The 26,952-nt window shown below is 39.5% G+C and overlaps 1 protein-coding gene across 1 annotated transcript in view; it reads right to left on the reverse strand.

The window, feature by feature from the left end:
- The window catches only part of Cenpi (centromere protein I), a 67,834-nt gene that overhangs the window by 28,030 nt on the left and 12,852 nt on the right, over nucleotides 1–26,952 (reverse strand). Inside the window, exons 6-17 of the mRNA XM_057759980.1 lie at nucleotides 23,938–23,986; nucleotides 23,601–23,647; nucleotides 20,582–20,671; nucleotides 19,676–19,804; nucleotides 18,988–19,149; nucleotides 18,637–18,757; nucleotides 16,978–17,069; nucleotides 15,434–15,551; nucleotides 14,954–15,018; nucleotides 11,292–11,386; nucleotides 5,242–5,377; nucleotides 2,790–2,914 (exon numbers count right to left, since the gene is read on the reverse strand). Of these exons, the coding sequence (XP_057615963.1) occupies nucleotides 2,790–2,914; nucleotides 5,242–5,377; nucleotides 11,292–11,386; nucleotides 14,954–15,018; nucleotides 15,434–15,551; nucleotides 16,978–17,069; nucleotides 18,637–18,757; nucleotides 18,988–19,149; nucleotides 19,676–19,804; nucleotides 20,582–20,671; nucleotides 23,601–23,647; nucleotides 23,938–23,986 (1,229 nt within the window). The remainder of the gene's footprint in view (nucleotides 1–2,789; nucleotides 2,915–5,241; nucleotides 5,378–11,291; nucleotides 11,387–14,953; nucleotides 15,019–15,433; nucleotides 15,552–16,977; nucleotides 17,070–18,636; nucleotides 18,758–18,987; nucleotides 19,150–19,675; nucleotides 19,805–20,581; nucleotides 20,672–23,600; nucleotides 23,648–23,937; nucleotides 23,987–26,952) is intronic.

A 26,952-nucleotide genomic window follows, 5' to 3' on the forward strand; every position in this document is an offset into this window, starting at 1 on the left:
ATCTTACTCATGAACATTGATGCAAAAATACTAAATAAAATACTGGCAAATCGAATCCAAGAACACATCAGAACCATCATCCAACATGATTTAAGTTTGCTTCATCCCAGAGATGCAGGAATGATTCAACATAGGAAAATCTGTCAACGTAATCCACCATATAAACAAACTGAAAAATAAAAACCACATGATCATCTCATTAGATGCCAAAAAAGCTTCAACAAAATACAACATCACTTCATGATAAAGGTCTTGGAGAGAGCAGGGATACAAGAAACATACCTAAACATAATAAAGGCAATATATAGCAAGCCAACAGCCAACATCAAAATAAATGGAGAGAAACTCACAGTGATCCCACTGAAATCAGGAACAAGACAAGGTTGTCTCTCCATATCTACTCAATATAGTTCTTGAGGTCCTAGCTAGAGTAATAAGACAAAAAAAGGAGATCAAGGGGATGCAAATTGGAAAAGAAGACATCAAACTCTCACTATTTGCTGATGATGATAGTTTATATAAGCAACCCCAAAAAATTCTACCAAGGAACTTTTACAATTCATAAACACTTTCAATAATGTATCAGGATACAAGATTAACTCAAAAAAATCAGTAGCCCTCCTTTACACTGATGATAAATGGGCTGATAAAGAAATCAAAGAAACATCACCCTTCACAATAGCCACAAACAGCATAAAATATCTAGGAGTAACTCTAACCAAACCAGTGAAAGACTTGTATAACAAAAACTTTAAATCTTTGAAGAAAGAAACTGAACAAAACACCAGAAAGTAGAAAGATCTCCCATGCTCTTGGGTAGAGAATTAAAATAGTAAAAATGACAATCTTACCAAAAGCAACCTACAGATTTAATTCAATGCCCATCAAAATCCCAGCAAAATTCTTCAAAGACATGCAAAGAACGGTACTCAACTCCATATGGAAAAGCAAAAAACCCAGGATAGCCAAAACAATCCTGTACAATAAAAGAACTTCTGGAGGCATCACAATCCCTGACTTCAAACTCTACTGCAGAGCTACAGTACTGAAAACAGCCTGGTATAGGCATAAGAACAGACAGGAGGACCAATGGAACCGAATAGAAGACTCGGATATCAATCCACACATCTTCGAACACCTGATTTTTGACAAAAAAGCAAAAAATATCAAATGGAAAAAAGAAAGCATATTTAACAAGTAGTGCTAACATAACTGGATATCAACACATAGAAGAATGAAAATAGCAGGGCAGTGGTGGTGCAAGCCTTTAATCCCAGCATTCGGGAGGCGAATCTCTGTGAGTTCGAGGCCAGCCTAGTCTACAAGAGCTAGTTCCAGGGCAAGCTCCAAAACTACAGAGAAACCCTGTCTCAAACACCCCCCGCAAAAAAATGAATATAGACCCATATCTATCACCATGCACAAAACTCAAGTCCAAATGGATCAACGACCTCAACATAAAACCAGCCACACTCAACTTCATAGAAGAGAAAGTGGGAAATAGACTTGAACGCATTGGCACAGGGAACCACTTCCTAAATATAACCCCAGCAGCATAGACACTGAAACACTTAACAAATCGGACCTCCTGAAACTGAAAAGCTTCTGTAAAGCAAAGAACATGGTCAACAAGACAAAACGACAGCCTACAGAATGGGAGAAGATTTTAACAACCCCACATCAGACAGAGGTCTGATCTCCAAAATATACAAAGAACTCAAGAAATTGGACACTAAAAGAACACATAATCCAATAAAAAAATGAAGTACAGTCCTAAACAGAGAACTCTCAACAGAGGAATCTAAAATGGCTGAAAGACACTTAAAGAAATGTTCAACATCCTTAGTCATCAGAGAAATGCAAATAAAAACAACTCTGAGATTCCATCTTACACCTGTAAGAATGGCCAAGATCAAAAACACTGATGACAACTTATGCTGGAGAGGTTGTGGGGAAAAGGGAACACTTCTGCATTGCTGGTGGGAATGCAAGCTGGTACAACCCCTTTGGATGTCAGTGTGGCAATTTCTCAGAAAATTAGGAAACAACCTCCCTCAAGACCCAGTAATACCCCTTTTGAGTATATATCCAAAGGATGCTCAATCGTGCCACATGGACACGTGCTCAACTATGTTCATAGCAGCTTTGTTTGTCATAGCAAGAACCTAGAAACAACCTAAATGCCCCTCAACCAAAGAATGGATAAGGAAAATGTGGTACATTTACACAATGGAGGACTACACAGCAGAAAAAAATAACGACGCCTTGAATTTTGCAGGAAAATGGATGGAGCAAGAAAACATCATTTTGAGTGAGGTAACCCAGACACAGAAAGACAATTATCACATGTACTCACTCATAGGTGGTTTTTAAACATAAAGCAAAGAAAGCCAGCCTACAAACCACAATCCCAGAGAACTTAGACAACAATGAGGACACTAAGAGAGACTTACATAGATCTAATCTACATGGGAAGTAGAAAGTAGAAAAAGACAAGATTTCCTGAGTAAATTGGGATCATGGGGACCTTGTGGAAGGGTTGAAAGGGGAAGGGAGAGGCATTGAGGGGAGCAGAGAAAAATGTAGAGCTCAATAAATATCAAAAAATAACAACATAACTATTAGAGCTTCACATTAGAAGAACATATTCCCCAAAACTATGTTTCCTATTTCCACAGACCCTGGAAGAAAATTGATAGGAATTTTAATTTTATTATAGTTAAATAATGAAGATAGAATTATAATGTAGTAATTCATCAAATTATTTAAAGGGAGAGGGGGATTTGTACCTGTACATAATGTAACAAAGCTGGTTCAAGATACTGGCATCCAGGCTTAGGAGTGCAGAATGGAAGATCACAGGAGGAAACAGCACCAATAATGGAAGGTCATAATTTACATATATGTCACACACCTTTTGGAAAGAATGTTAATATCAAAATATATATTACTTTCTGTACATCAATGAAGTTTAATTAAAGAATAATTAATATAAGATAAGCAATAATATATCATTACATTTGAACCTGACTAATTTCTAAATTAAAAGGATAGCTATAAGTTTGTTTAAAATACAATTCATTAAAGATCAACCTTAACCCCCGAAAATTATTTCTATAAGATCATTATTAAAATATTTAGCTAGGCCAGGCGGTGCATGTCTTTAATCCCAGTACTCAGGAGGCAGAGGTAGTTAATTCTTTATGAATTTAAGTCCAGCCAAGGACACACAGTAAAATCCTGTCTCAAAATAATAATTTATATATTATTATATAAGTTATTACTATTACTATCATCATCATCATCTTGGGGCTGGGGAGATGGCTCAGGAGTTAAGAGCACTGTCTATTCTTCCAGAAGAGCCAGCACCCATATGGTGGCCTACCACCATCTGTACTCCAGTTCCAGGTAATCCAATGCCCTCTTCTGTCCTCTGTGGCACCAAGTATGCATGTGGTGCACAGACATACATGAAGGCAAAGCATTCATACACATAAAAGGAATTAAATCTTTAAATTTTTTTCATTTCATCTTAGAACTTGAAAAACATGTTACAGCAAGGGAACATTTTTATCTCCTTAAATCTCTGAAATATTCATTTATCATAATCATTTAACTGGCAACCTGGAAAACAACGGAGCACATTCTTTTAAACAAACACGTAACATAGACCAGAGATTAGGGCCAGAAGGCAGAATGTTTGTCTAATATAAACAAGGCTCTGGTTTCAATACCCAGTACCAATATAAACTAGGAATAGTGATATAAGTCTTTAATCCCAGAACTCCAGGAGAGGATTAGAGGATCCTCAATGTGCTGGCTAGTTTTAAGTCAACTTGATATAAGCTAGAGTCATTTGAAACAGGGAAGAAGCCTCAATTGAGGAAAGGGCTCCTTCAGACTGCACTATGGATAACCCTGTGAGGCATGTTCTTGGTTGATGATTGATGTGGGAGGGCCCAGCTCACTGTGAATGGTGCCCCCTCTGGGCTGGTAATCCTGCATGGCATAAAAAAGCAGGCTGAGCAAGTCATGAGGAACAAGCCAGTAAGCAGTGATCCTCCATGATCTTTGCATCAGCTCCTGCCTCCAGGTTCCTGTCCTGAATTCCCTTCATGATAGACTGTGACTGGGAAAGGCAAACTGAAATAAACCATTTGCTCCCCAAGTTGGTTTAGTCATGGTGTTTTATCAAAGCAATAGAAATCCTAAGACACTTGCCTACACATCAAGTTTATGACCACCCTGGGCTACATGAGACCTGTCTCAAAACAAACAAAACTAACTAGGTGTTGGTGAATGAATAGGGAAAACTGGAGAAAGGAAGATTATAATGGGTACTTTGTGGTGGTTATAGATTTACCCATGTTAAATCCTATAAAACAGTAAACGACTAGAATTATAAAAGTATTAGGTACCAGGAAAAAAATGAAGAATGTGAAATGTCAGGAGTACAGATCTGAAAAGGCAATGTAACATTTTCTTTTGTTCTGCCAGGGGATGGAGATAAACAATAAATGAAAAATAACAACAACAAAATGACTCTAGACACAGACTTCTACCTAGGGTCAGTTTTTTAATTGGTCAATCAATGTATTATAAAATAGTATCTGAACTAAAAACCAACCAGATATTTTTCTACAGTTGTTTTATGAATGCTGTGGGACAATGGTCTGTACCCTGCCAATTGTATTTTAATAAAATGCTGATTGGCCAGCAGCCAGGCAGGAAATATAGGTGGGGCAACCAGGCAGGTAGTAGAGGCGGGGCAACAAGAATACTGGAAAGAGGGAAGCGCAGTCTGCAGCTGTTACCCAGACAGAGGACACAAGATGTGACTGCCTCACCGAAAAAGGTACCAAGCCATGTGGCTAACACAGACAAGAATTATGGGCTGATATAAATTATAAGAATTAATTAATAAGCATGAGCTACTGGGCCAATCAGTTTATAATTAATGTAGACTTCTGTGTGATTTCTCTGGGACTTAACGACTGCAGGAACTAGGCAGGACTAGGACCAGGTGGGTCAGAAACCTCAGTAAACATATGAAAGTCAGTTACTCATGTAAAGCTACACTTGTTCTATTGAAGTCACTCATGTGAAAATAAACTATTAATTTCAAAACATGGTGATTTTAGCTACATAGTAAGATCATAACTTACCTTCATGATTATATATGAAATTTAAACCATAGGCCAATAAAGTGACTACCTATCATAACTGTAATTTGTATACTACCTTCTCAAAGAAGTCCAAAATAAAGTGCAACAACAATGTACTATTGTTCTCCAAGCGCAATGCCATCAGGGACAGCCAGCCCACGTACTCAATCAACTGAGCCAGAGAGGTCATAGATTCACCCAAAGTTGTCTCTCTGTAATAAGAGATTATAATAATCAGATATACACCAGAAAAAGTGCTCAGTTTCCAAGCTAAAGGTAAGCAATATAAAGCAATAGATGGATAGGGAATTAAAAAACTATCAGTTCTCCAATGTATAATTCACTTTCTTTATAAAAAAAAAACACACAGTTATCAACCATAGTATTGTGGTTAATCCACCAACTCCTCACCTAAAGAATGGATAAAAAAATTAATGCACAATGGAATATTACTCAGCTGTTAAAAACAATGGCATGATGAAATTTGAAGGCAGCTGGATGAACTAGAAAGATCATCCTGAGTGAGGTAACCCAGACCCAGAAGGACAAACAGGGTATGTTGTCATCATAGGTGGAGATTAGCTGTAAAATAAAGGATAACCATGCTACAATCCACAGACCCAGAGAGGTTAAGTAACAAGGAGGGCTCAAGGGGGACACAGGGATCTGAGAAGCGGAAATAGAACAGATTTTGTGGGTGGACTGGGGGTAGATGGGGATGGGAACAGGAGGGATCTGGAGGGGAGGGAGAGAGTACTGGAAAAGACAACTAGAACTGGGGAGCATTCGGGATAGATGTAGAAACTCAGTGAAGTGGGAACACCCTAGTGAAGCCTCCTAGTAATGGGGAATAGCAAGCCTGAACTGGCCATCTGCTATAAACAGGCAAGGCTCCTAACAGTGGGACTGGGACACCAACCTAGCCACAAAGCCTTCAACCTACAATCTTTCCTGCCTGCAAAATATGCTGCAGTAAAGCTGGTACAGAGCTTGTGGGAGTGACCAACCCATGACTGGACCAACTTGAGGCCCATGCCACAAGAGGGAGCACATGCCTGTCACTGCCTGGATGGCCAGGGACCAGGGGCTGGACAGCCCAGAGACCCAGGGTAGAACTAAACATGACTGCAACAAAATGCAATGAAATGATTCCTAATGATATTCTGCTATACTTATAAATCAGTGCCTAGCCCAATTGTCATCAGAGGGGTGTAATCCAGCAACCGACAGGAGCAGATGCAGAGACCCACAGTCAAACACAAGGTGGACACAGGAACCCCAGAGAAGAGAAGAGGGAGAGGAAGGATTGTAGGAGCCAGAGGGGCCGAGGACACCACTTAGAACAGGGCCCACAGAGTTAACCGAGCAGGGCTCATAGAGGCTCCCAGAGACTGAAGCAACAAACATGGACCGTGGATGGGTCTGAGCTAGGTCCTCTGCAGATATGTTATGCTTGTGTAGCTTGATGTTCTTGTGGACTCCCAACAATGGGAGTGGGGGTATCTCTGACACTTTTGCGTGTGCTTGGAACCCTATTCCTCCAACTGGGTTGCCACATCCAGCTGTGATATGAGGGGCTTTGTGTCCAGTCGTACTGAATCTTGTTAGGCATGTTCAGTGGCTATCCCTAGGAGGCCTGATCATTTTTTTTGAAGGGAAACAAAGGAGTTGTTGATCTGGGAAAAAGGTGACATAGGGCAAGGGACTGGGAGGAGTAGAGGGAAGGAAAACTGCAGTTGGGATTAATGTATAACAAAAGAATTAAAGCTAAATATAAATTTAAAAGCACAGTGATTACTCTTAGTCTTTAAATTTTTTTTTTTCAGATAGGGCTTCACTATGTAGCTCTGGCTGTCCTGGAACTCACTACTACATAGACCAGACTAGCCTTGATAAAACAATAATGTATAATACACAATCTGGGATAACATATAGTCTCAGAGTTTAGGAGATGCTGACTCTTCCACACTCACTACCATGATGCTTTCAACGACAGAAGCAGGAAAATATTAGCGATCATTTAACAAAGCAGACAATAAGCTGCTTACTTGCAAACTGACATAGCATACTTGAGTTTTGGCAGGACTTCCCAAATGTGTCACAAATGATTGCAAACAATGACTGCTCCCAGAAACCTTTCCTTTTTAAGGCGGTACTGGATACACAACCCAAGCCCTGCTGCATGCTAGCCAAGTGCACTGCCACTGAGCTACATCCTCAGTCCCAGAAGAGACTTCTTGGTGACTACTTCTTTAGAAATCTCTGTATTCTAAAGAAAACAATCCATGCTTCAGAAGAGCCTCACACTCCTACCCCAACCCCTGCAGTATGTTCAGCACTCCCAGATGCCACCTGTGAAATGATAACCTTCTTGATAATCATTGCTGCAGCCAGAAATGCCCCAGGAAAATGATAGTGGGATGGTCTTCTACCCTTTTCTTCTTAGGATCTATCACTACAATTTACTCTCTTCTGGTAGCTTACATGGCAAATGGTCATATAATAGAAATAAAACATACTAATTTTTCCAAAATGAATTACTGAAAACTTATAAGCTATATTGAACCTTTGCTGTGTCTGTTTTATCAATTATCACGTGTGTACACATGCACAGGCATACAGGTCACAATGCACATGTGAGGTCAGAACATAACTCTTAGAAGTCTATTCTCGTCTGCTATCTTATAAGATCTTGCAATTGGACTCAGGTTGTAAGGCCTCTAGTCAAGCATCTGCTAAGTGACTGGCACACAGGCAATATTATTTAATTCCAAATATTATGACAAGGTTATCTAGACACATGCCCATTTGTCTGCTTTAAAAGCACTGTTCCTTTTCAGATGGTCTCCCTAAATTTATGACACAATTATGAAAAATCTGGGCTAAGAATTTAGTTCAGTGGTAAAGCAATGCTTAGCATGTATGAGGTGTGAGTTTCATTCCCAGCAACACACAAAAGAAAAAGGAGAAGGAGGACTTGTGGAAAGACTTACAGAAACTGTAAGGTACTTATTTCAGGGGTGTCTGAGATACACTGCAAGCTGACCAAAGGTTATACAAGCAAAAACACTGCTCTGGTAGTATTTCTTTATAATTGTGGCTCATAAATTAAAGCTTGACTAGAATTGTGGGAGTGGTAAAACAAATTACTGAGTCACCTGTAGGGCTTAACTCAGTAAATCAAGAGCAGGGCCTAACGATTTTAGTATCTGAGAAGTTCCCAAGTGGTATTGACATTACCATACACTTATTGAGAATTAGACCTTCATAATCTTTCTTCACTAGCTGAGCATGATGGCACACATCTTTAATCCCAGCACGCAGGAGGCAGAGGCAAGCAGAGCTCTGTGAGTTCGAGGCCAGCCTGGTCTACAAAGCGTGTACCAGGCCAGTCAAGGCTACACAGTATAATGCTATCTTTTTCAAAAAGATATCTTCACTACCTACTAATGCTCCATGTTCCACTGGCTTTTAAAAGTGGAATAAACATATAGAGAAACAGTATAACGAATAGGAGGAATTTAATTACAATTTTTCCAGGCTACCCTATTTCTAACTCTCCATTCTCCCACCCAAACTATAACCCACTCTAAGGATAAAAAGGAAAACAAATCTGAGCTCAGTGTTTGGACATTGGTTCAATTTGCAGTTAACAGCTGTGTGGGAGAGCTGGGTATGTAGCTCGGTTGGTACAATGCTCCCCCAACACAAACAAACACTGGAAGTGATTCCTACACCACCCAAACTGAATACAGTGCTCTACTCCTACAGGCCTAGCACTTGGAAAGCACTTGAGGGAGGATCAGTAGTTCAAAGCCAGTCTCATCTGCACAATAAGTTTGAGGGCCACTTGGGATACATGAGACCCTGTATGAAAAAAGAAAATGAAAATGTTATGTGTTGGGCTGGAGAGATGGCTAAGAGGGAAAAGCATTTGTCATATATGCCTGACAACCTGAATTCAACGTTCAGAACCCATGAACAGTGGAAGGAGCAAAACAACTCCACAGCATCGCCTTCTGACCTTCCCACATACTGTTGCCATGCATGTGTACAGGTGGGTGTACATACATAAACACATGGATTAATAATAGTCCGACATTTGAAAAACTCTTGATTTTAGGTATCGTAACAGCACCACTTTAACAAGTAAGATAGTATCTGGGTTTCTCTAAAGAATAGTCTAAGGAGAAAAGTAAATAGTGAAAGGCTAGAATGGGGCTAGAGACATCATTCAGCAGTTAAGAAAACATACTGCTCTTCCAGGGATCCTAAGTTTGGCTCCCAGTGGATGGTTCACAATCATCAGTAAACTTTAGCTCCAGGGAATCCAAACCTTCGGCCTCCAAGGGTACCTGCACACGCCCACACCCATACACTTATTAAAAAAAAAACAAACGTTCTTAAAAAGAAAAGTTGCTAAATTGAGTTGCTAACTGTTGAAACTGGATGATAGATACATAGGTGCAGTGGTTAGTCTTGATTTTTAACTTACAGGATCTAAAATCAGCACGGAAACAAACCTCTAGACATGTCTGTGAGAGATTATCTAGATGAGCTGCGGGAAGGCTCACTCTAAACAGAGGTGGTGGCATTTAGGGCTACAATCTTGAGAGCAAGCATTCCTTGTTCTCTGCTTCCTGAGCTTCCTAAATACGGACAGAATGTGAGCAGCTGCCTCGGGTTCCCACAAGCACGCCTTTCCCACCATAACAGACTGCACCCTCTCTACTGTGAGCCACATAAACCCTCCTCCCTTAGGCTGCTTTTGTTAGGAATTTCGTTGTTGCAACAAGAAAAGTAATATACTAGAGGTTGACAACATTGTACTCGTGTGTGTGTGTATGTGTGTGTGAATGTGTGTGTTTCTATATTTGAAATTTATTTATTTATTTATTTACTTACTTATTTATTTATTTTGGTTTTTCAAGACAGGGTTTCTCTGTGGTTTTGGAGCCTGTCCTGGAACTAGCTCTTGTAGACCATGCTGGCCTCAAACTCACAGAGATCCACTTGTCTCTGCCTCCCAAGTGCTGGGATTAAAGGCGTGCGCAACCACCACCCAGCTGAAATTTATTTATATTATCGATTTATAATTTTAAAAGCATTTTATTCCTCGAGAATTTTATACAATGTACTTTGATCATATTCAGCATCTCCTCCCCTTAACTCCTCCCACCTTATGCTCCTTCAATTCCATGTCCTCTTTTTTGAATGTAATAAGCCATCAACTCCTGTCCATTTGTGCTGTCCACATACTTCTGGTAGCATGGTCATTCACTGGGGCATGGTCAGTCTACCAGGAGTATACTCTTAAAGAAACAAAATGTATCCCACAAGTTGACTGTCCTTAGCTACTCAGTGGCGGAGGCTCCATGCTAGCATACTGACTGGCTTGTCCTTGTGTGTGTCCTGTGCAGGCAAGCACAGTTGCTGTGAGTTCCTGAGTGCGGTGGTCCTGGTATGTGCAGAAGACGCTGCTTCATTCCAGTCCACCCAGAGATCTAACCCGCACGATCTTGGTGCTCTATCAGCTCTCCTTTCCATTATGCTTACAACTCCCTGCAGTATAAACTTTGTAAGCCTTAAAGAATCATGTGGCTGACAGGATATAAGAGAATCCAAATAGGCAGAAAGAATCAAAATATCCTGATTATGCAGTTCCTAAAAAAAATTCAGTCTTTCAGTTTGTGGGTAAAGCATACATTTAATGGAAAAATCAAATTCATTTTTAACTCCAAAGCCAAAATAAATTAATGTATGTAAACAAAATACACCTCAGGAACAAACCCTATCATTAAAATTGGCTCAACATATAAAACTGCATTATATAAAGTAAATTAAAGTAAATGGAAGTCAAAGCTATATTGTAATTTCAGCTTTCCAGCCTTTATCGCTATATTACCTAGTGCCAAGTCATTCAAAAGGGTTGCTTTTTGGTTTATGTAAAAAATAGTAACTTGGAAATTTTACTTTTCTTTCAGGATTGTGGGAATGAAATGTGAAGAGTAACTAAAAGTTCTACGAATTATTCACATGAACTAAGTAAGTCTCACGCCATACTATTAGATTCTATATGCACAGTTTTATATAGATCATCTCTGTGACGATCACAGGATAACTCACAGAGGACTGCTTGTCACCGGTTGCATGGGGGCATCCATCGAAAGCCACAAGAGCCAGTTCTGCAGTAGTTCTTTCAGGCTTTGAAGAAGACTACACTGAGGGGGAAACAAAACAAAATCATCCAAAGCAAACAGTATTTAGACCCAGCAGAGGCTAGAAATGGAAGGGACCTTGGATGGCCATACCCACCTAGAAGTCAAATAGTTGCTATTCCCACGTGTTCCGATTACAAAGGGCAGATGAATACAAACACAGATTTGTGCTAGCACTTTTTTTTTCTAGGAGAAACATACCTCAACAAGACTTCCAGCTTAGTCCAGGAACAATGCTCTCTAAATCACATTCCTCTATAACACATATTACATCATCAAATAAACCATCACCATTTGGCCAGGCGGTGGTGGCACACACCTTTAATCCCAGCACTTGGGAGGCAGAAGCAGGTGAATCTCTGTGATTTCAAGGCCAGCCTGGTCTACAGCAAGTTCTAGGACAGGTTCCAAGGCTACACAAAGAAACCCTGTCTTGAAAAAGCAAAAATAAAGGGAAAAAAAAGAAAAAGCATCACCCTTGGCCATGCATGGCAGCACAGATCTACAATTCCAGCACTTAGGAGGTAGAGTTAGGGAGATAAAGGAGTTCAAAACCAGTGTTACGTGCATATCAAGTTTGATGTCAACCTGGGCTGCATAAGACTCTATCTCAGAAACAAAATCATCCTTATTGTCCCCTCAGAGATCATTTGAAGTTGTTACAAGTAAGACTTCTCTACCCCTTTTACTTTGTGGTCTTGGAGTACAAGATACTTTCCAATAGTTTTAAAAATGAGTCTCCTGTAACTCTGGAAAACAAACATTCCTAATCTTTGTTCTCAGACTTTATCCTGTCTTTCCAGGGCCTCATTCAGAATTCCTTGTCTTCACTGAGTCTCGTTTTGAGCCTGAAAGTTAAATACTGTTCTCTATTCTTGATTCATCTTCGGTTGCCTTTTCTCTTTTTCTCCCTCCTTATCCCCATCCCCTACTCTCATACATAAATAGTATGTCTAAATGAATGTTAAATCATGAACAACTGCTAATTATCAACCACCCTGACCTACAAAAATGACAAGTGCCTACGGTTCAAAGCTAACTCAACAGCTCTTTAGATTGATGGGATGAGTGAAGAAATTAAAAAGAACTCAACTAGAAGATTAGGAGAAAATTGCAAAATTTTTTTTCAAAATAGTCTCTGAAAATGTATTAGCTAGGATAACTGGGATTTTCATTTGAATGACAGTGGATATACAGCAGTGAGTTACAAGTAAAATAAAATGAGCGAATTCAAGTTAATGTGATAGGCAATTAAGTGATATGGAACAAATTGTGAGACACACTGACCAGAACAACCTATTTTTCCTATAAACGTGGCCAACAGTGAGTCATTTCAGGTGTCAAACGCTTGTAGGAGAAATAGTTTATCGTCACTCCTCTCCCAGAGGAATGAGTTCAATGGGAAAGTGGCTCAAGGTGTTTGGTTAGCTTTGGTTGCTACTGCACTCGCACGGTTGTGATGAAGAGTTAGAACAGAGCATCCTAGAGCCTGGAAAGCGGAGGCAAGAAGACAGATGCAGGTAAAAGGTCATTCTGAGTTCCAGGGAAAGCTGGGCTACATAGTTAGACCCTGTCTCAACTTCACATCCCCACATCCCAGAAAGCCTCAAAAAAGGATAATTAGTATATGTATGAAATAAACAAGCATTATGGTCAAATATCTGGCAAAGCATCATGATAAAATCACCCTTATGTTCTTAGAGACTGGAACTTTGGCTGGACCTCACAGTCTGAGTTAAGAACACACATTGAGGTCACTTAAAACTTAAGGACCTGCTAGCCTACTGGGTATCCAGCCTGTTTGTTTATCCTGCCTTTATGAGAACAATGTAACAATCACCCTTACTTGCCTTGAACTTCCTGAGTCATCTGATTTTACAACCCAAGCTAGTGCATAGCTGTAACCTTAAGTTATGTATTTTTCCATGTCCCCAACCCAGAAAAATGAATGTGGTTGTTTTTGTTTTGCTTTTTTGCTGAAAGCAGCAAATACAGAGAATGAAAGTAACCTTCTAAAGTGACTATCCACCAGAAACGTTGAACACAACACTTACAGATTAAAGAATGACATTTGAAGTTCTGTTTGTTGTCTGGGTCAGTTGGAACCAGTGGATTAAACCCTTGTAAAACTCTGTTAAAGATTTCAGAAAAGAATCATATTCTTGCTCTTGGTTAAACGACCCCCAGGGGAAGGACTTTAATTTCTTTAACGTGATACTGATGCGTTGTTAGTGGCTCGGAGTTAATAACAATGCATTCAATTCACACACAAAATATAATGGTACTCCAAGTACTGTTGAGTATTTCCCAGTTAGTTTGTTTCTACATTCAAGTTAATATGCATTTGACACGCTTTTTGTGATCTCATTTGCTGCTTACTAGTGTAACAATTCAGGAAAAAGGTGTGATGAAGCTTTCAAACCAGAAAGTTCTACACACTTGAACTTTCTGTTCCATAATACAGTGCAGTTACAAAATGAATGCGGAGGCTAGGTGTGGTGAAACACACCTGTACTGTCAACACTGGGGAAGCAAGGGCCAGGAGAACTGCTGTGCAGCCTTGTCTATATAACAAATTCCAGGTAGGCATTGGCTACAATAACTAGCAAACCCTAATAGCAAAAGAAAGAGTGGGAATGGACGGAGGGAGGAAGGAAGGAAATTGTTGCTGGAGGACTAGAGGTGCATTTCAGTTGGTAGAGTGCTTGCCTAGCATGCATGAAAGCCTGGGTTTGAACCCCATCATCCCAGAAACTGGATATGATGGTGCATGAGTGTAATTCCAACACTCGGGAGGGAGGGACAGGAGGAGCAGAAGTTCAAAGACATCCACACCTACACAAAAGGTTTATTGGGTTTGACCCAGACTGGGCTACATAAGAAAAGAAAAAAGAAAAAGAGAAAAGGAAGGGGGAGGGGGAGGGGAGGGGGAGGGGAGGGGAGGGAAGGGAAGGGAAGGAGGGGAGGGAGAAGGAGGAGGGGTAGGGAAAGGAAATGGAAGGGAAGGGAAAAGAAAAGTAGAAAGAAAGAAGGAGGAAAGAAGGAGGGAGGGAGGGAGGGAGGGAGGGAGGGAGGGAGGGAGGGAGGAAGGAAGGAAGGAAGGAAGGAAGGAAGGAAGGAAGGAAGGAAGGAAGGAAGGAAGGAAGGAAGGAAGGAAGGAAGGCAGGAAGGCAGGCAGGCAGGCAGGCAGGCAGGCAGGCAGGCAGCCAAGAAGGAAGAAGAGAAAAAAAGGTAGGCAGGTAAAATGACCCAATGGGTGTAAAGGAACTTGCTGCCTAGCCTGACAACCTCAGTTCTAGACCCAGAACACACGTGGAGAAAACCACAAGTTGACTGCCAAATTTCCATGTGATGGCACATGCATTGTGGCATATACACAATAACACACACATGCACACACACATACACTCTAAATGTTACAACATTTCAAAAGAGAAGAAGAAAGAAAATTACTGCCAAAATTCCAGTTTCGAATTATTTGACACCAGTTAATAGAAGTGTGTTTTTTCTTTAGTATAAGTAAGATTTATTTAGGTTTTTTTGTTTGTTTGTTTGTTTTTGGATTTTTACCTTGAAATAAATTGTTGATGTCAAGAAAAGAGGTGCTAGATGATTAAAAAGAAGTGGCTTCATCTCTAGGAAATAGAAAATAAGAGTATTCAAAATAGTTTTAATTTATATCACATTGAATTAAACGAGTTGTAGTTTAAATGAGAATCACATAAGCTCAGACGTTTCAAAACTTGGTCCCCAGTTGGTGGCACTATTCAAGTAGGTTTAGGAATCCTGGCCTTGCTGAAGAAGTACATCACTGGAGATGGGCTTTAAGGTTTCAAAGCCAAGCACCATTCCTAGTCCACCCTGCTTCGTGCTTGTGGTTTAAGATGCAAGCCTTTCAATTCCTGGCCCCACCTCCATGCCTTTGCTCTACTGTCATGGATTCTAACCCTCTGGAACCAGAAGCCAAAATAAACTCTTTCTAAGTTGCCTTAGTCATGGTGTTTAATCACAGCAAAAGAAAAATAACTAATAACTTTTCATAATACATACCAGAGAAGCTACTGAATGGAACCCAGGTCAGAAGCTGAAGGAACTGTGACCGACAAGAGAAGCCATCCCAGAGAGGCAGGCTCTTATACAGGAACGCTTCAGAGGAGTAAAACCCTTCCTGAAACACAAGGTGATTGCAAAATCTCGTACAGAATCATGAATACTCTAAGCTAGATTATGGCAATGCATGCCTTTAATCCAATACTCCAGAAGCAGAGACAGGTAGATCTCTGAGTTCAAGGCCACCCTGGTTCCAGGATAGCAGAGCTACACAAAGAAACCCTGACTCAAAAAGAAACGAAAAATATTTTTTGTGAGTTTGAGGCCAGCCTGGTCTACAAAGGAAGTTCTAAAACAGCCAGGCTGTTACACAGAGAAATCCTGTCTTGAATAAGCAAAAACAAACAATAACAAAAACCTAAAACAGCCATTTGTTAGCTGCGCAGTGGTAGCGCACGCCTTTAATCCCAGCGCTTGGGAGGCAGAGGCAGGTGGATCTCTGTGAGTTCAAGGTCAGCCTGATCCACAGAGAGAGTTCTAAGACAGCCAAGGACTCCATAGAGAAACTGTGTCTAAAACTAAAAATCAGAAATACTCTCTAACAACCACTCTATTTTGTGCTATAGCTGTTTCAGATGCGTGAGAGCAACAGACAGAGACAATTCACGAGTTCTAGCTTCAGCTACAACTCAGAGATACCTAGGACAAATAATTCAGATGCTGAGATACATCTCAAACTCCAAAAGATTCATAGCTATTCATTGCTATTAAACACATAAGTCATGTGCTGGAGCTGGAGCTCAGTTGAGTGCTTGCCTAATTCCAGAACCACCTAAACTGGGTGTGGTCATGCACACCCGTAATCCCAGCATTCAAGGGGTAGAGGTAGGAAGATCTAATTAGGAATTCGGAGTAATTTTCAGCTACATACTAATTTTATGGCCAGCCTGGGTTAATGAGGCCCTGTCAAAGGATTAAGTAATTAAAAAGAACACAAAGTCATGGGCTGAGGATGTGGATCAGTGGTAACTAAGAGTTCACACAGTATGCACAAGGTTCCCCAAAAAAGAACACAAGAAACAACCCTATAAGATTTATATTGCTAGCTAATTCAATTAATTGAATGCATTAAATCATTTATTTTGTTAAAATTATAGAACTTTCCGCTAATTTAAAATTTTAAACTTACTCTTTCTTCAAACATGATAGTGCAAAAATAAACACCATTCCAACTTTGTTCTATAAATTTCAAATTGAGCAAATAATATCTTTTGAAAAAGCGAAGAATAAGGAAAATAAATAAGTAAAAATAAAAATCAATGGCTTAGGGTATGACTCACTTGGTAGGCTACTTGCCTCGTATGCACAAGGACCTTAGTTTGATTCCCGATACTGGAAATAACCAGGTGTGGTGGACATGTCTGTGACACATGAAACCCTATCTCAAAAACTGAAAATGTCAACTACAAGAGAATACTACAATGGACATCCAAATAAATCTTAAGAATAATAGCATCTATAGAAAACAAATGGTAGAATCTTACTTGTAAGAAGCACTGCACCCTGATGACAATGTCCAGCAAGTTTACAAATTCTTTTTCTTGTTCATAATTATTCATATTATACCATACACATTCTAGAGCAGAAATATTAAAAACAGGCATCTGGTTATGCAATAAAAATGAAACAAAATATATCACTACTCTGAAGTGACAAAGAAAAGACAGATTAAAACGTTGTAAGATTGGACTACCCTAAGTGACATTGTAGATTATAACAGGGATTTGCAAGTGACAGTCAACAAACATAACACAGGGGAAAGTTTATAGTAAAAACACTGGAAAAGTTCACTTATAATGAATAAGATTAGGTTCAATTCACAGTAACGCAAAGGACTATAAATGCACAGCTGAAAATAGGTAGGGTGAGTAGAGTATAAGCTACAAGTGGTGAGAACTTACCCTTATCCCATATTAACGTATCACATATCCCATAAAGAAAGACTCTATGTCAAAGGAGCAATAGCCTATAGTGACTAAAACTGACTTCAAAGATTTGAATAGTCAGGAATTACATATCCACGAAATAAGTACTCTTGATAGTCAACGAACTCACCAGGGAAAATGTCACTGTGGATAATAAAGTGGCTTTACTATGGCCTGCATGAAAGACTCCTCACTGTCACTTCCTTTAATTCCATGAGTAAAAAATTTTCTAACAACCAATGTGTCATTAGAGGAGGTAATCTACTTGGCACACATGAGTATTTTGGTTAACAGAAAGAATCACTTCTATTATAAAATAATAAGCTGATTGATGTGGGAGTGTCATATATCAATCTGTTGATTTCATTGGTTAAGTAATAAAGAAACTGCTTGGCCCTCATAGGTTAAAACATAGGTGGGTGGAGTAAACAGAACAGAATGCTGGGAGGAAGAGGAAGTGAGCTCAGACTCGACAGCTCTGCTCTCTGGAGCAGACGCCATGCTCTCCTCTCCAGAGCAGACACAATGAAACTCCAACCCAGGATGGACGTAGGCTAGAATCTTCCCAGTAAGCGCACCTTGGGTGCTACACATATGAACAGAAATGGGTCAAGCAGTGTTTAAAAGAATACAATGCGTGTGTTGTTATTTTGGGTATAAAGCTAGCCATGCGGGAGCCGGGCTGTGGGAAGAGGCCCGCAGCTCCTACTACAGCTGATATCCTGTCTTATAAATTGATTTTCTCTGAGTCAGTTTACTATTAATGGTTCTTGCACACTCCCAGGAATACAAAGAACTCTGAGATTGAGGCCAGCCATCTGGTAAGTTTTGATGATCATTTAGCAGTATTCACCTAACAGCACTCCCTTTTGAATGTCTTAAAATGACAACACCATGTTCATGTTCAACATATTGTACCAGATGATTATAGCATATAATCTCTGACCTAGAATTTCTAATCTAGAATAAGAAATCTATTTTTCTTAAAGATTTATTTATTTAGTATGTATGCCTGCAGGCCAGAAGAGGGCACCTGATCTCATTACAGATGGTTGTGAGTCACCATGTGGGTGCTGAGAATTGAACTCAGGACCTTTGGAAGAGGAACCAGTGCTCTTAACCTCTGAGCCATCTCTCCAGCCCTAGAATAAGAAATGTATCTACAAACTATCTTTTTCCACTCCCATTTAAACAGTAGTTTACACCACCAATTCTTACCTTCTTGCAATGCTTGACTCAACCAATAATAGAGCCTCAGTAAGATTGACTCATCTTTGACACAATTAATATAGTGAAGCAGCAGAGAGTTGTTTAGCACGGAACTCATCTGAGAAGGCAGCTGTAAAATGAAACAATCAACAATAAGTATATGAAATGTAGGTCCCAACAATAAGTAAAACATTAAATAGGAAACATACAACAAAAATAGAGGATATGGTGCCTGAGATAAGGTTTAGTGTACAGGATTTCCCTAGCATGTGTGAGGCTGAGTCCAAACTCAAGTACTGAAAACAGAGGCTATCTAGAACACACAGAAAATTCGAGTCAGTCCCTGCTCCAGTCACATACCTCTAAGCAATGAATGTTCTGTAAAAGGTGAGGGAAACTTTGAAGCTCTTCTAATGGAAATGACCTACTGCTGCTGAAATAATCAGAGAGACTCCACGTCTTTCCCCCACAGTCTTTGTTAGCAGAATTGAGTGCTGGTATAACGGAGAGAGAACTCCATTTCTAAAGAAGAAAGATAATACAATAATCTGTCAGTGCACTAAAAAGACAATCTAAAAAAAATTAAAGCAAGTCAGATGTGGTAATATACTTTTTTAATCCCAGTACTCAGAGACAGAGGCCAAGCCTAATCTACATAGCAAGTTTTGGGTCATCTGAGGCTATATTTTAGAAAGCTACAATTGTAAAAATAAATAAATAAAATCAGTTATTAAGCTGTTTCACTTAATGGAAGTATGAGTGTGGTTTACATAGAATACTAGATTATCAACATCTATTTAAATACCTATGGTCAGGGCTGGAGAGATAGCTCGGTGGTTAAGAGTACTGGCTGCCCTTTCTGAGGACCCAGGTTCAATTCCCATCACCCACATGACAGCTCAAACCTGTCTATAACTCAGTTCCAGAGAATCTGACACCCTCACACCAATGCACATAAAATAAAATACATAAAATACCTATGATCACCACCATCCGAATGGCTACTATTTTTAAAACTACAAGTCCTTTGTTGCTTTAGATTACTTACTCTTTTTAGAGAACAGCCCTTAGTTGGACCTAACGTCAGCTTTGGAGGTTCTGGAAAAGCTCGCTGGTTTCTTAGCTTCACAGCAATCAGAGCTGAAGTCCATAGATTCTTTGAATTATTAAAATAGATCTACAGATTTAGGTATAAAATACAGAAGATTAGGTACTTACGAGTAAAAGCAACATAATAAGAGTACCAAAGTATTAACTGGTTGCATATTAATTATGAAATATTTATACTCTTATAAATCCATTTAATGCTTTTATCCTTTCCTAATCAGAAATCTACTATAATGCATCAAAGGGATCAACACTATGAAAGGGTAATCTCTAATATGACTTCTCCCAAAAGAGTTGGGAAAGATTTTAGCCCAAATCTTTAAATTAACTTTATGGAAAAATAATGAATTTTTCTAGGGGTTGTGGTATACATCTGTAATCCTGGCGTTTGGGAAGCCAAGGAAGGAAGAAGAGTTAAGGCTAGTCTGAGCAACCATACCAATGAAGCACAATTAATAAAAACTGGCTCTTACCTCTACCTCAGTCCGAAAATGATGATCCTGCCTCCAGGAATCTCAAAATGAGACTGAACCTGTGAGCTGTCTCCTTCAGTCTTATAGTCTTCTCTAGGGCTTGGATTAAAGGTGTGCACTACTGGGATTAAAGGCATGCACTGCCCGGTTTCTATGGCAACAACTAGTGTGGCTACTGGGATTAAAGGTGTGTGTTACTACTGACTGGTCTGTAAGGCTAACCACTTGGGCTGTTTTACTTTCTGATCCTCAGGCAAGCGTTGTTTACTAAAATACAAATGAAATGCCACTACATACAACTCTTTCTCAAACAAAACAAAGTAAATAAAAATGTATTCAATCTCAGTAGGACTTATCTATCAGTAATCCCTTACCTTCCTCCTCATAGGCAAAGATACAGAAATCAAAGTAGGAGCAAAGGTCTTATATAGTGACAACAAAGCCTGGAGATGAGGCTGCAGGCCCTGAAATAAAGCAACAATTTTCCATTTTCAATTCAGTGGCCAAATACAAATTAAGAGCTAATACTAAACAAAAAGCGATAAAAGCTAAGTCCAAACCTTTAGACTCTAATTTTACAATCTGACAGAAAAATAAGAAGCTATAAAAAATATAGAAATAAGTAACCATCTGGATGTGGTGGCACACACCTTCAATTCCAACAACCAGGAAGCAGAAGTAGAAAGAAACGGACCTCTATATGAGCTCAGGACCAGTCTTGTCTACGTAGACAGTGCCAGACCAGCAAGGGCTAAAAGTGAGAAACTGTCTGTGCTGGCTAGTTTTTATGTTAGCATGATACAAGGGGGGATCACTTGGAAAGAAAGAATATTTATTGAGAAAATGCCTCCATAGGATTGTCCTGTAGGCCAATCTGGAGAGCATTTTCTTGATTGATATTCAAGGGCCCAGCCCACTATAAGTGGGGCCACCCCTGGAGAGAGGCAGAGACTTGCATCGAAGCACTGGACTAAGCTCCCAAAGTTCAGTTGAAGAGTGGGAGGAGTGAGAATATGAGCAAAGAGGTCAAGACCATGATATATAAACCCACTGAAACAGTTTACCTGAGCTAATGGGAGCTCAGACAGGGAAGGAACCAGCATAGGTCCAACTAGCCCCTCTGAATGTGGTGACAGTTGTACGGCTGGGACAGACTGTGGGACACTGGCAGTGGCACCAGGATTTATCCCTACTGCTTGTACTGGCTTTTGTGGAACCCATTCTCTTCGGATAGATACCTTGATCAGCCTAGATATAGTGGAGAGGGCCTTGGACCTTCCCCAAAGCAATGTGCCTTACCCTCTCTGAGGAGGGTGGGGTAGGGGGGTTAGGTAGAGAGAAAAGGATGAGGGGAGGGAGTGGGAATGAGATTGGTATGTAAAATGAAAAAGATTGTTTTCTTCTTAAAAGTAAATAAATACAAAGAAAATATGTAATTTTTTTAAAAAGGAAAGAAAATAGGCTGAGCAAGATGAAATAAACCCTTTCCTCCCCAAGGTGTTTTTAGCTATAGCAATAGAAACCCTAACTAAGACACTGTTAAAATCATCTGACACTCTTGCAAAGGACCCAGGTTCCATTCGCAGCACCTACATGGCAGCTCACAGTATCTGTAACTCTACTTCCATGAGTTCTGACACCCTATTCTGGACCATTCCGGCCCTGTACACATGTGATGCACATATATACATGCAGGCAAAATACCCATACATATAAAACAAATAAATATTTAAAAGATTTAAAAAAAGGGCTGGAGAGATGGTTCAGAGGTTAAGAGTACTGACTGCTCTTCCTGAGGTCCTGAGTTCAATTCCCAGCAACCACATGGTGACTCAAAACCATCTATAATGAGATCTGGTATCCTCTTCAGGCCTGCAAACATACAGGCAGACAGAACACTGCATATATAATAAATAAATAAATCTAAAAAATATAAAATTAAAATAAAAAAAGCAAACTGGGTGTGGTGGCACATGCCTTTAGTTCCAGTACTCTGGAAGGGAAAGCAGAAGAAGGTGAATCTCTCTGAGTTTGAGGCCAGCATGGGCTACACAGCAAGTTCTAGGACTGCCAGGGCTACACACTGAGACAGTATCTCAAAACAGAAAAGAAAACTGTCTCAAAAAAAAAAAAAGAAAACAAGTAAATAAATAAAGCATACTCATCTTTGAATTAAATATCAAGGAGATAAGACCAAGAGTGAAAGTCAAGAAAACAGAGCAGAGGAGATGTTAATTTAACAGTAACACTTGATCATCCTAAACCCTGTAAAATTTATTAAGAAGGCCAACGAAGCTTGTGGTATGCACTGTAAGCCACTTGATATACTTGCTGTTGTTGACCAACTACTCCATCTTCACAGCTGCCCTCTCTAGTGGTGTACAATAGTCAAGAAGCTTGACACAACCAAAGTCTTCCAAAGTACTAACTTCCGAACTGAGCAAACAGCTGTCAACAAAGTACATGCCTGAGTTCCATGCCCAGAACCCAGTTTTAAGAAGTCATGTGTGGCGGTATATGTTTGTAATCCCAGTGTTAGAAAGGCAGAGACAGGTGCATCCTGGCCTTTACTTGCCAGTCATTCACTTGCCTAGCCTACCTGGCAAACTGCAGACTAGTGAGAGGTCCCATCTTTAAAAAAAAGATGGACAGGGACTGATAAAATGGCTCAACATGTAAACACGACTGTAGCCAATCCTGATGACATGAGTTCACTCCCTTAGACCTGAATGATGGAAGGAGAAAACCAACTTTGTCCTCCGATGTCCATAAGCACACCATGGCACATGCGTATGTATCCATACATATACACAGAGTGAGAAAGACTCATACACACAGTAGATAGACAGATAAAGTGGTGGACAGCTCCTGAGGAATGACACCCAAGACTGTCCTCTGGCTTCCCTGTACACTCACACACACATGTATATCCTTGTAAACATGTGCACACACATACACATCCTAACTTTGGAGTCTGGGGATTGTCTCAGTGGTAGTGTTCTTGCCTAGCATGTGTAAAGTCGTGGATTCAATCTGTAGCAACACACACATACACACAGAGTGATATATACATATACCATTGTTTTTAAAAATACATATTATTGTAGACATCTTTACTGTAGACTTATTGTATAGCTAACAACTTATCTTTTGGTGAAAAATGAACATATAGTACTGGAGACTGAACCAAGAGCTCATGCATGCTAGACAAGTACTCTACCCACTGATCTATACCTTCAGTTTTGAGAGTGAGTTTCCATTTTGTTGACTGAGTTCTCAGAAAGTAAGTTCTTTCAAGCTAAGGCGCACTTGGCTTTGTATCTCTCTCCAAAGCCTAGCTCAATACTAGCTTAAAGTGTAACTGGATACTCTTAAGGTATTTTCTGCACTCACCATTTTGACCTGAAGATCAAGCAATTTTCTCACACGAAATGGTTTGACTAGAAAACAGAAAAAAAGAGGTTTAAGGCATTTGCCTCAGCAAAAGAAGTCAGTTATACTTAACCACCATGTAATTCACATAATTTCTTTTTACAACACATTAAAAATATAAATACCTCCTTAGTTAAGCTACTATGCAGATGTTTTAGATAAAAGTACTAAAAAAGCAATTTTGAGAAAATGAATGCTGTCACCTAACTAATGGCAATAGTTCTTTAAGCTTATAAAGGACCAAATAAATGCTGAAGCTATGGAATGAAAGTAAGGTGACTGCAATGAAAACACTCACCATTCTCTTTTCTAGTCAGTAAATATAACAAACGGCACACATGGGGGCACTGTTAAAATACAAAAAAAAACAAGAAAAATGACAATATTATCTGAACAAAATATATTCAATGTTATTTGAACAAAATAACACCATGTCCTCCTCAAATGTCAATCATATCCTAAGAAAAACAACTTTAGGGCTATACTGAACAATAGCTTTACAAAGCATTCTCTTATTACACAATAGGCTGAGCATTCTTTATCAAAAATCTTTGACACCAAAAGTGACTATACACTGAGATATTTCCATGTATTTAATAAAAAAGCTAAAGGATGATACCCAACAAGCTGGATTGTGGTAGTACACACCTTTAATCCCAGCACTTGGGAAGCAGAGGCAGGTGGTTCTCTGTGAGTTCGAGGCCAGCCTGGTCTACAGAATGAGTTACAGGACAGGCTCCACAGTTACACAAAGAAACCTTGTCTCGGGGGGAAAAACTAAAAAAAAAGGTGATACCCAACATAAAATTCACCAGTGGTTTATATACACATTATACGGACATCTTGAAGGGAAATTTACACATTGACTTTAATGTGTGTATTTTAACTGTGGCTTGTTGCATGAAGCAAGGAATTTTCCATTTTTTCTCTTTGTGAGATATATGCTCACATGTGTACAAGAACATGCACATACATGCAGTAATTTAAATCCTGGAGGCCAGATTTAAATTGCTGAATGCTTTCAATTTCAGAGTCTCAGACTAGGCGTGCTTAACCTGTATGTGACAGTGATTTTTTAGAAAATAGCTTCAACTGGCAACAAGATGAGTGGAAATTTTTTTTGTTTTGCCTTTTATTTAACTTTTTGAAGATCTACTTTTAGCATGTAAGCCTGCTTAGCTGTGTGTATAGATGTGCACCACATGCCCACCTGGCACCCACGGATCTTCTGAAACTAGAGTTACAGATAACTGTGAGCCATTATGTAGGTGTTGGGAACTAAATCCAAGTCCTCCACAAGAGCAACAAATACTCTTAACTGCTAAGTCATCCCTCCAGCCCAATATTTTTGTTTTAAAATATAAAAACAATAGGACAAGTTTGAACAAAATTTTAACAAAAATTTCCTTAGAAAAAGAAAATGTGGTATTTATACACAATGGGATTGTTTAGTCATAAAGGAAAATGAAAACATGTTACTTGCAGGAAAAGGGATGGACTAGAAGATTACCATACTGAGAGAATTACGCTAGTTTCAGAAATGAATCTTCCAATTGCTCTCATATGTGGATAATAAATTTTTACAGATACATAAAATCATGTACATATATATGACTTGAAAGTAAAGCAAAAATGTCTAGGGGAACAATGTGAATTGATTAATGAGGAGAAGGGTAAGAAACAGGCAAGGTAGGAAAGTATGGGGGAGCGCGCTCACTAAGTAATACGCACTTGTATGAAAATGTCCTGTGTAATACAGCACCATGTACAATGAACATATATAACAAAAACTTCCAAAACTAAATTATGTGTTTCTTTCAATACTAGTTCATATTTACTAAGATACAAACTTAAAACTTTTATCCTCGGGGCTGGAGTGATGGTTCGGGGGTAAGAACATTTGTTCTTATGTGTGTGTGTGTTAGAAAACTGGTTCTTTTTTAATTTTTATTTATTTATTAAAAATTTCCACCTCCTCCCATTTCCCTTCCACTCCCCCCACCCTCCAAAATATTTGTTCTTCCAAAGGACCCCAGTTTGATTCCCAGCACACAACAAAGCAGCTCCCAATCATCTGTCACTCCAATCCCAGAGCATGCAATGCCCAATCTAACTTCCTTGGGCTCCTGTATGCACACAGTGTACATATATACAACCAGATACACACAAATTCATAAACATTTAAAAAATGTTTATCCTGGTTCCCCACTTTAAAGTATTTTATTCTGTTGTTTATTATTCAAAATATCATTTTCAGTGATGCCTCATTTTCCATTGTTAGATATAATGCATATGCACAGGGCTCTGCACATGTAGAGTAAAAGCTCCATCTCTGAGTTATAAATCCTGCCAAACAGACCATAATTTATGTAATAACTTGGTTTACAGTCTGGCAAATAGGACCCACTCAATACTTTTTTTTTTTTTTTTTTTTTTTTTTTTTTTTTTTTTTTGGTTTTTCGAGACAGGGTTTCTCTGTGGTTTTGGAGCCTGTCCTGGAACTAGCTCTGTAGACCAGGCTGGTCTGCTGGTCTCGAACTCACAAAGATCCTCCTGCCTCTGCCTCCTGAGTGCTGGGATTAAAGGCATGCGCCACCACCACCTGGCTTCAATACATTTTTTACTAAATTATTGAGACTAATCTTCATTTTTAGTGTTCTTCTGCTGAAGATGTAGTTCACTTGGTAAGGAGTTTGCTTAGCATGCACAAAGTCCTGGTTTTAAATACAGATTTGGTGGTCTAGACCTGTAATCCCAGCACTCTGGTAGTAGAAACAGGAGGATCAGAAGTTTAAGACCTTTTTCAGCTACATAGTGCATAGAAGATACATGAGACCTTAGCTTGGATGGATGGATGGACGGATGGACAGACAGACAGACGGGCGGATGCATGGGTGTATGCCATTCCCATTCACTTATGTCTTGTCCACAGCTAGTTTGAAACTACACTAGTTGTAAATGAGATAGTATGGCCGTCATACGTAAAACATTTACTTCTGGGCCCTTAAGGAAAGTTTGTCAACACTTGCTCTCAATGACCAAAAGTGAAAAAGTCAATTATAGCCGGGTATGGTGGTTTATGACTTTAACCCCAGCACCTGGGAGGCAGAGGCAGGTAGATCTCTGTGAGTTCAAGGCCAGCCTGGCCTACATAGTGAGTTCCACGATAGCCAGAGCTACATAGTGAGATCCCTGTCTCAAAAAAGAAAAAGTCAACTATTTAATGGAAACAGAGAAGGAACAGAGCTGGAAAAAGGCCCAGCAGATAAAAGCTCATGCTGTGCAAACCTGATGGCTTGAGATTGATCCCTAG

This window comes from Chionomys nivalis, chromosome X, assembly GCF_950005125.1.
Source record: "Chionomys nivalis chromosome X, mChiNiv1.1, whole genome shotgun sequence".
In the NCBI taxonomy this organism is placed as follows: Eukaryota; Metazoa; Chordata; class Mammalia; order Rodentia; family Cricetidae; genus Chionomys; species Chionomys nivalis.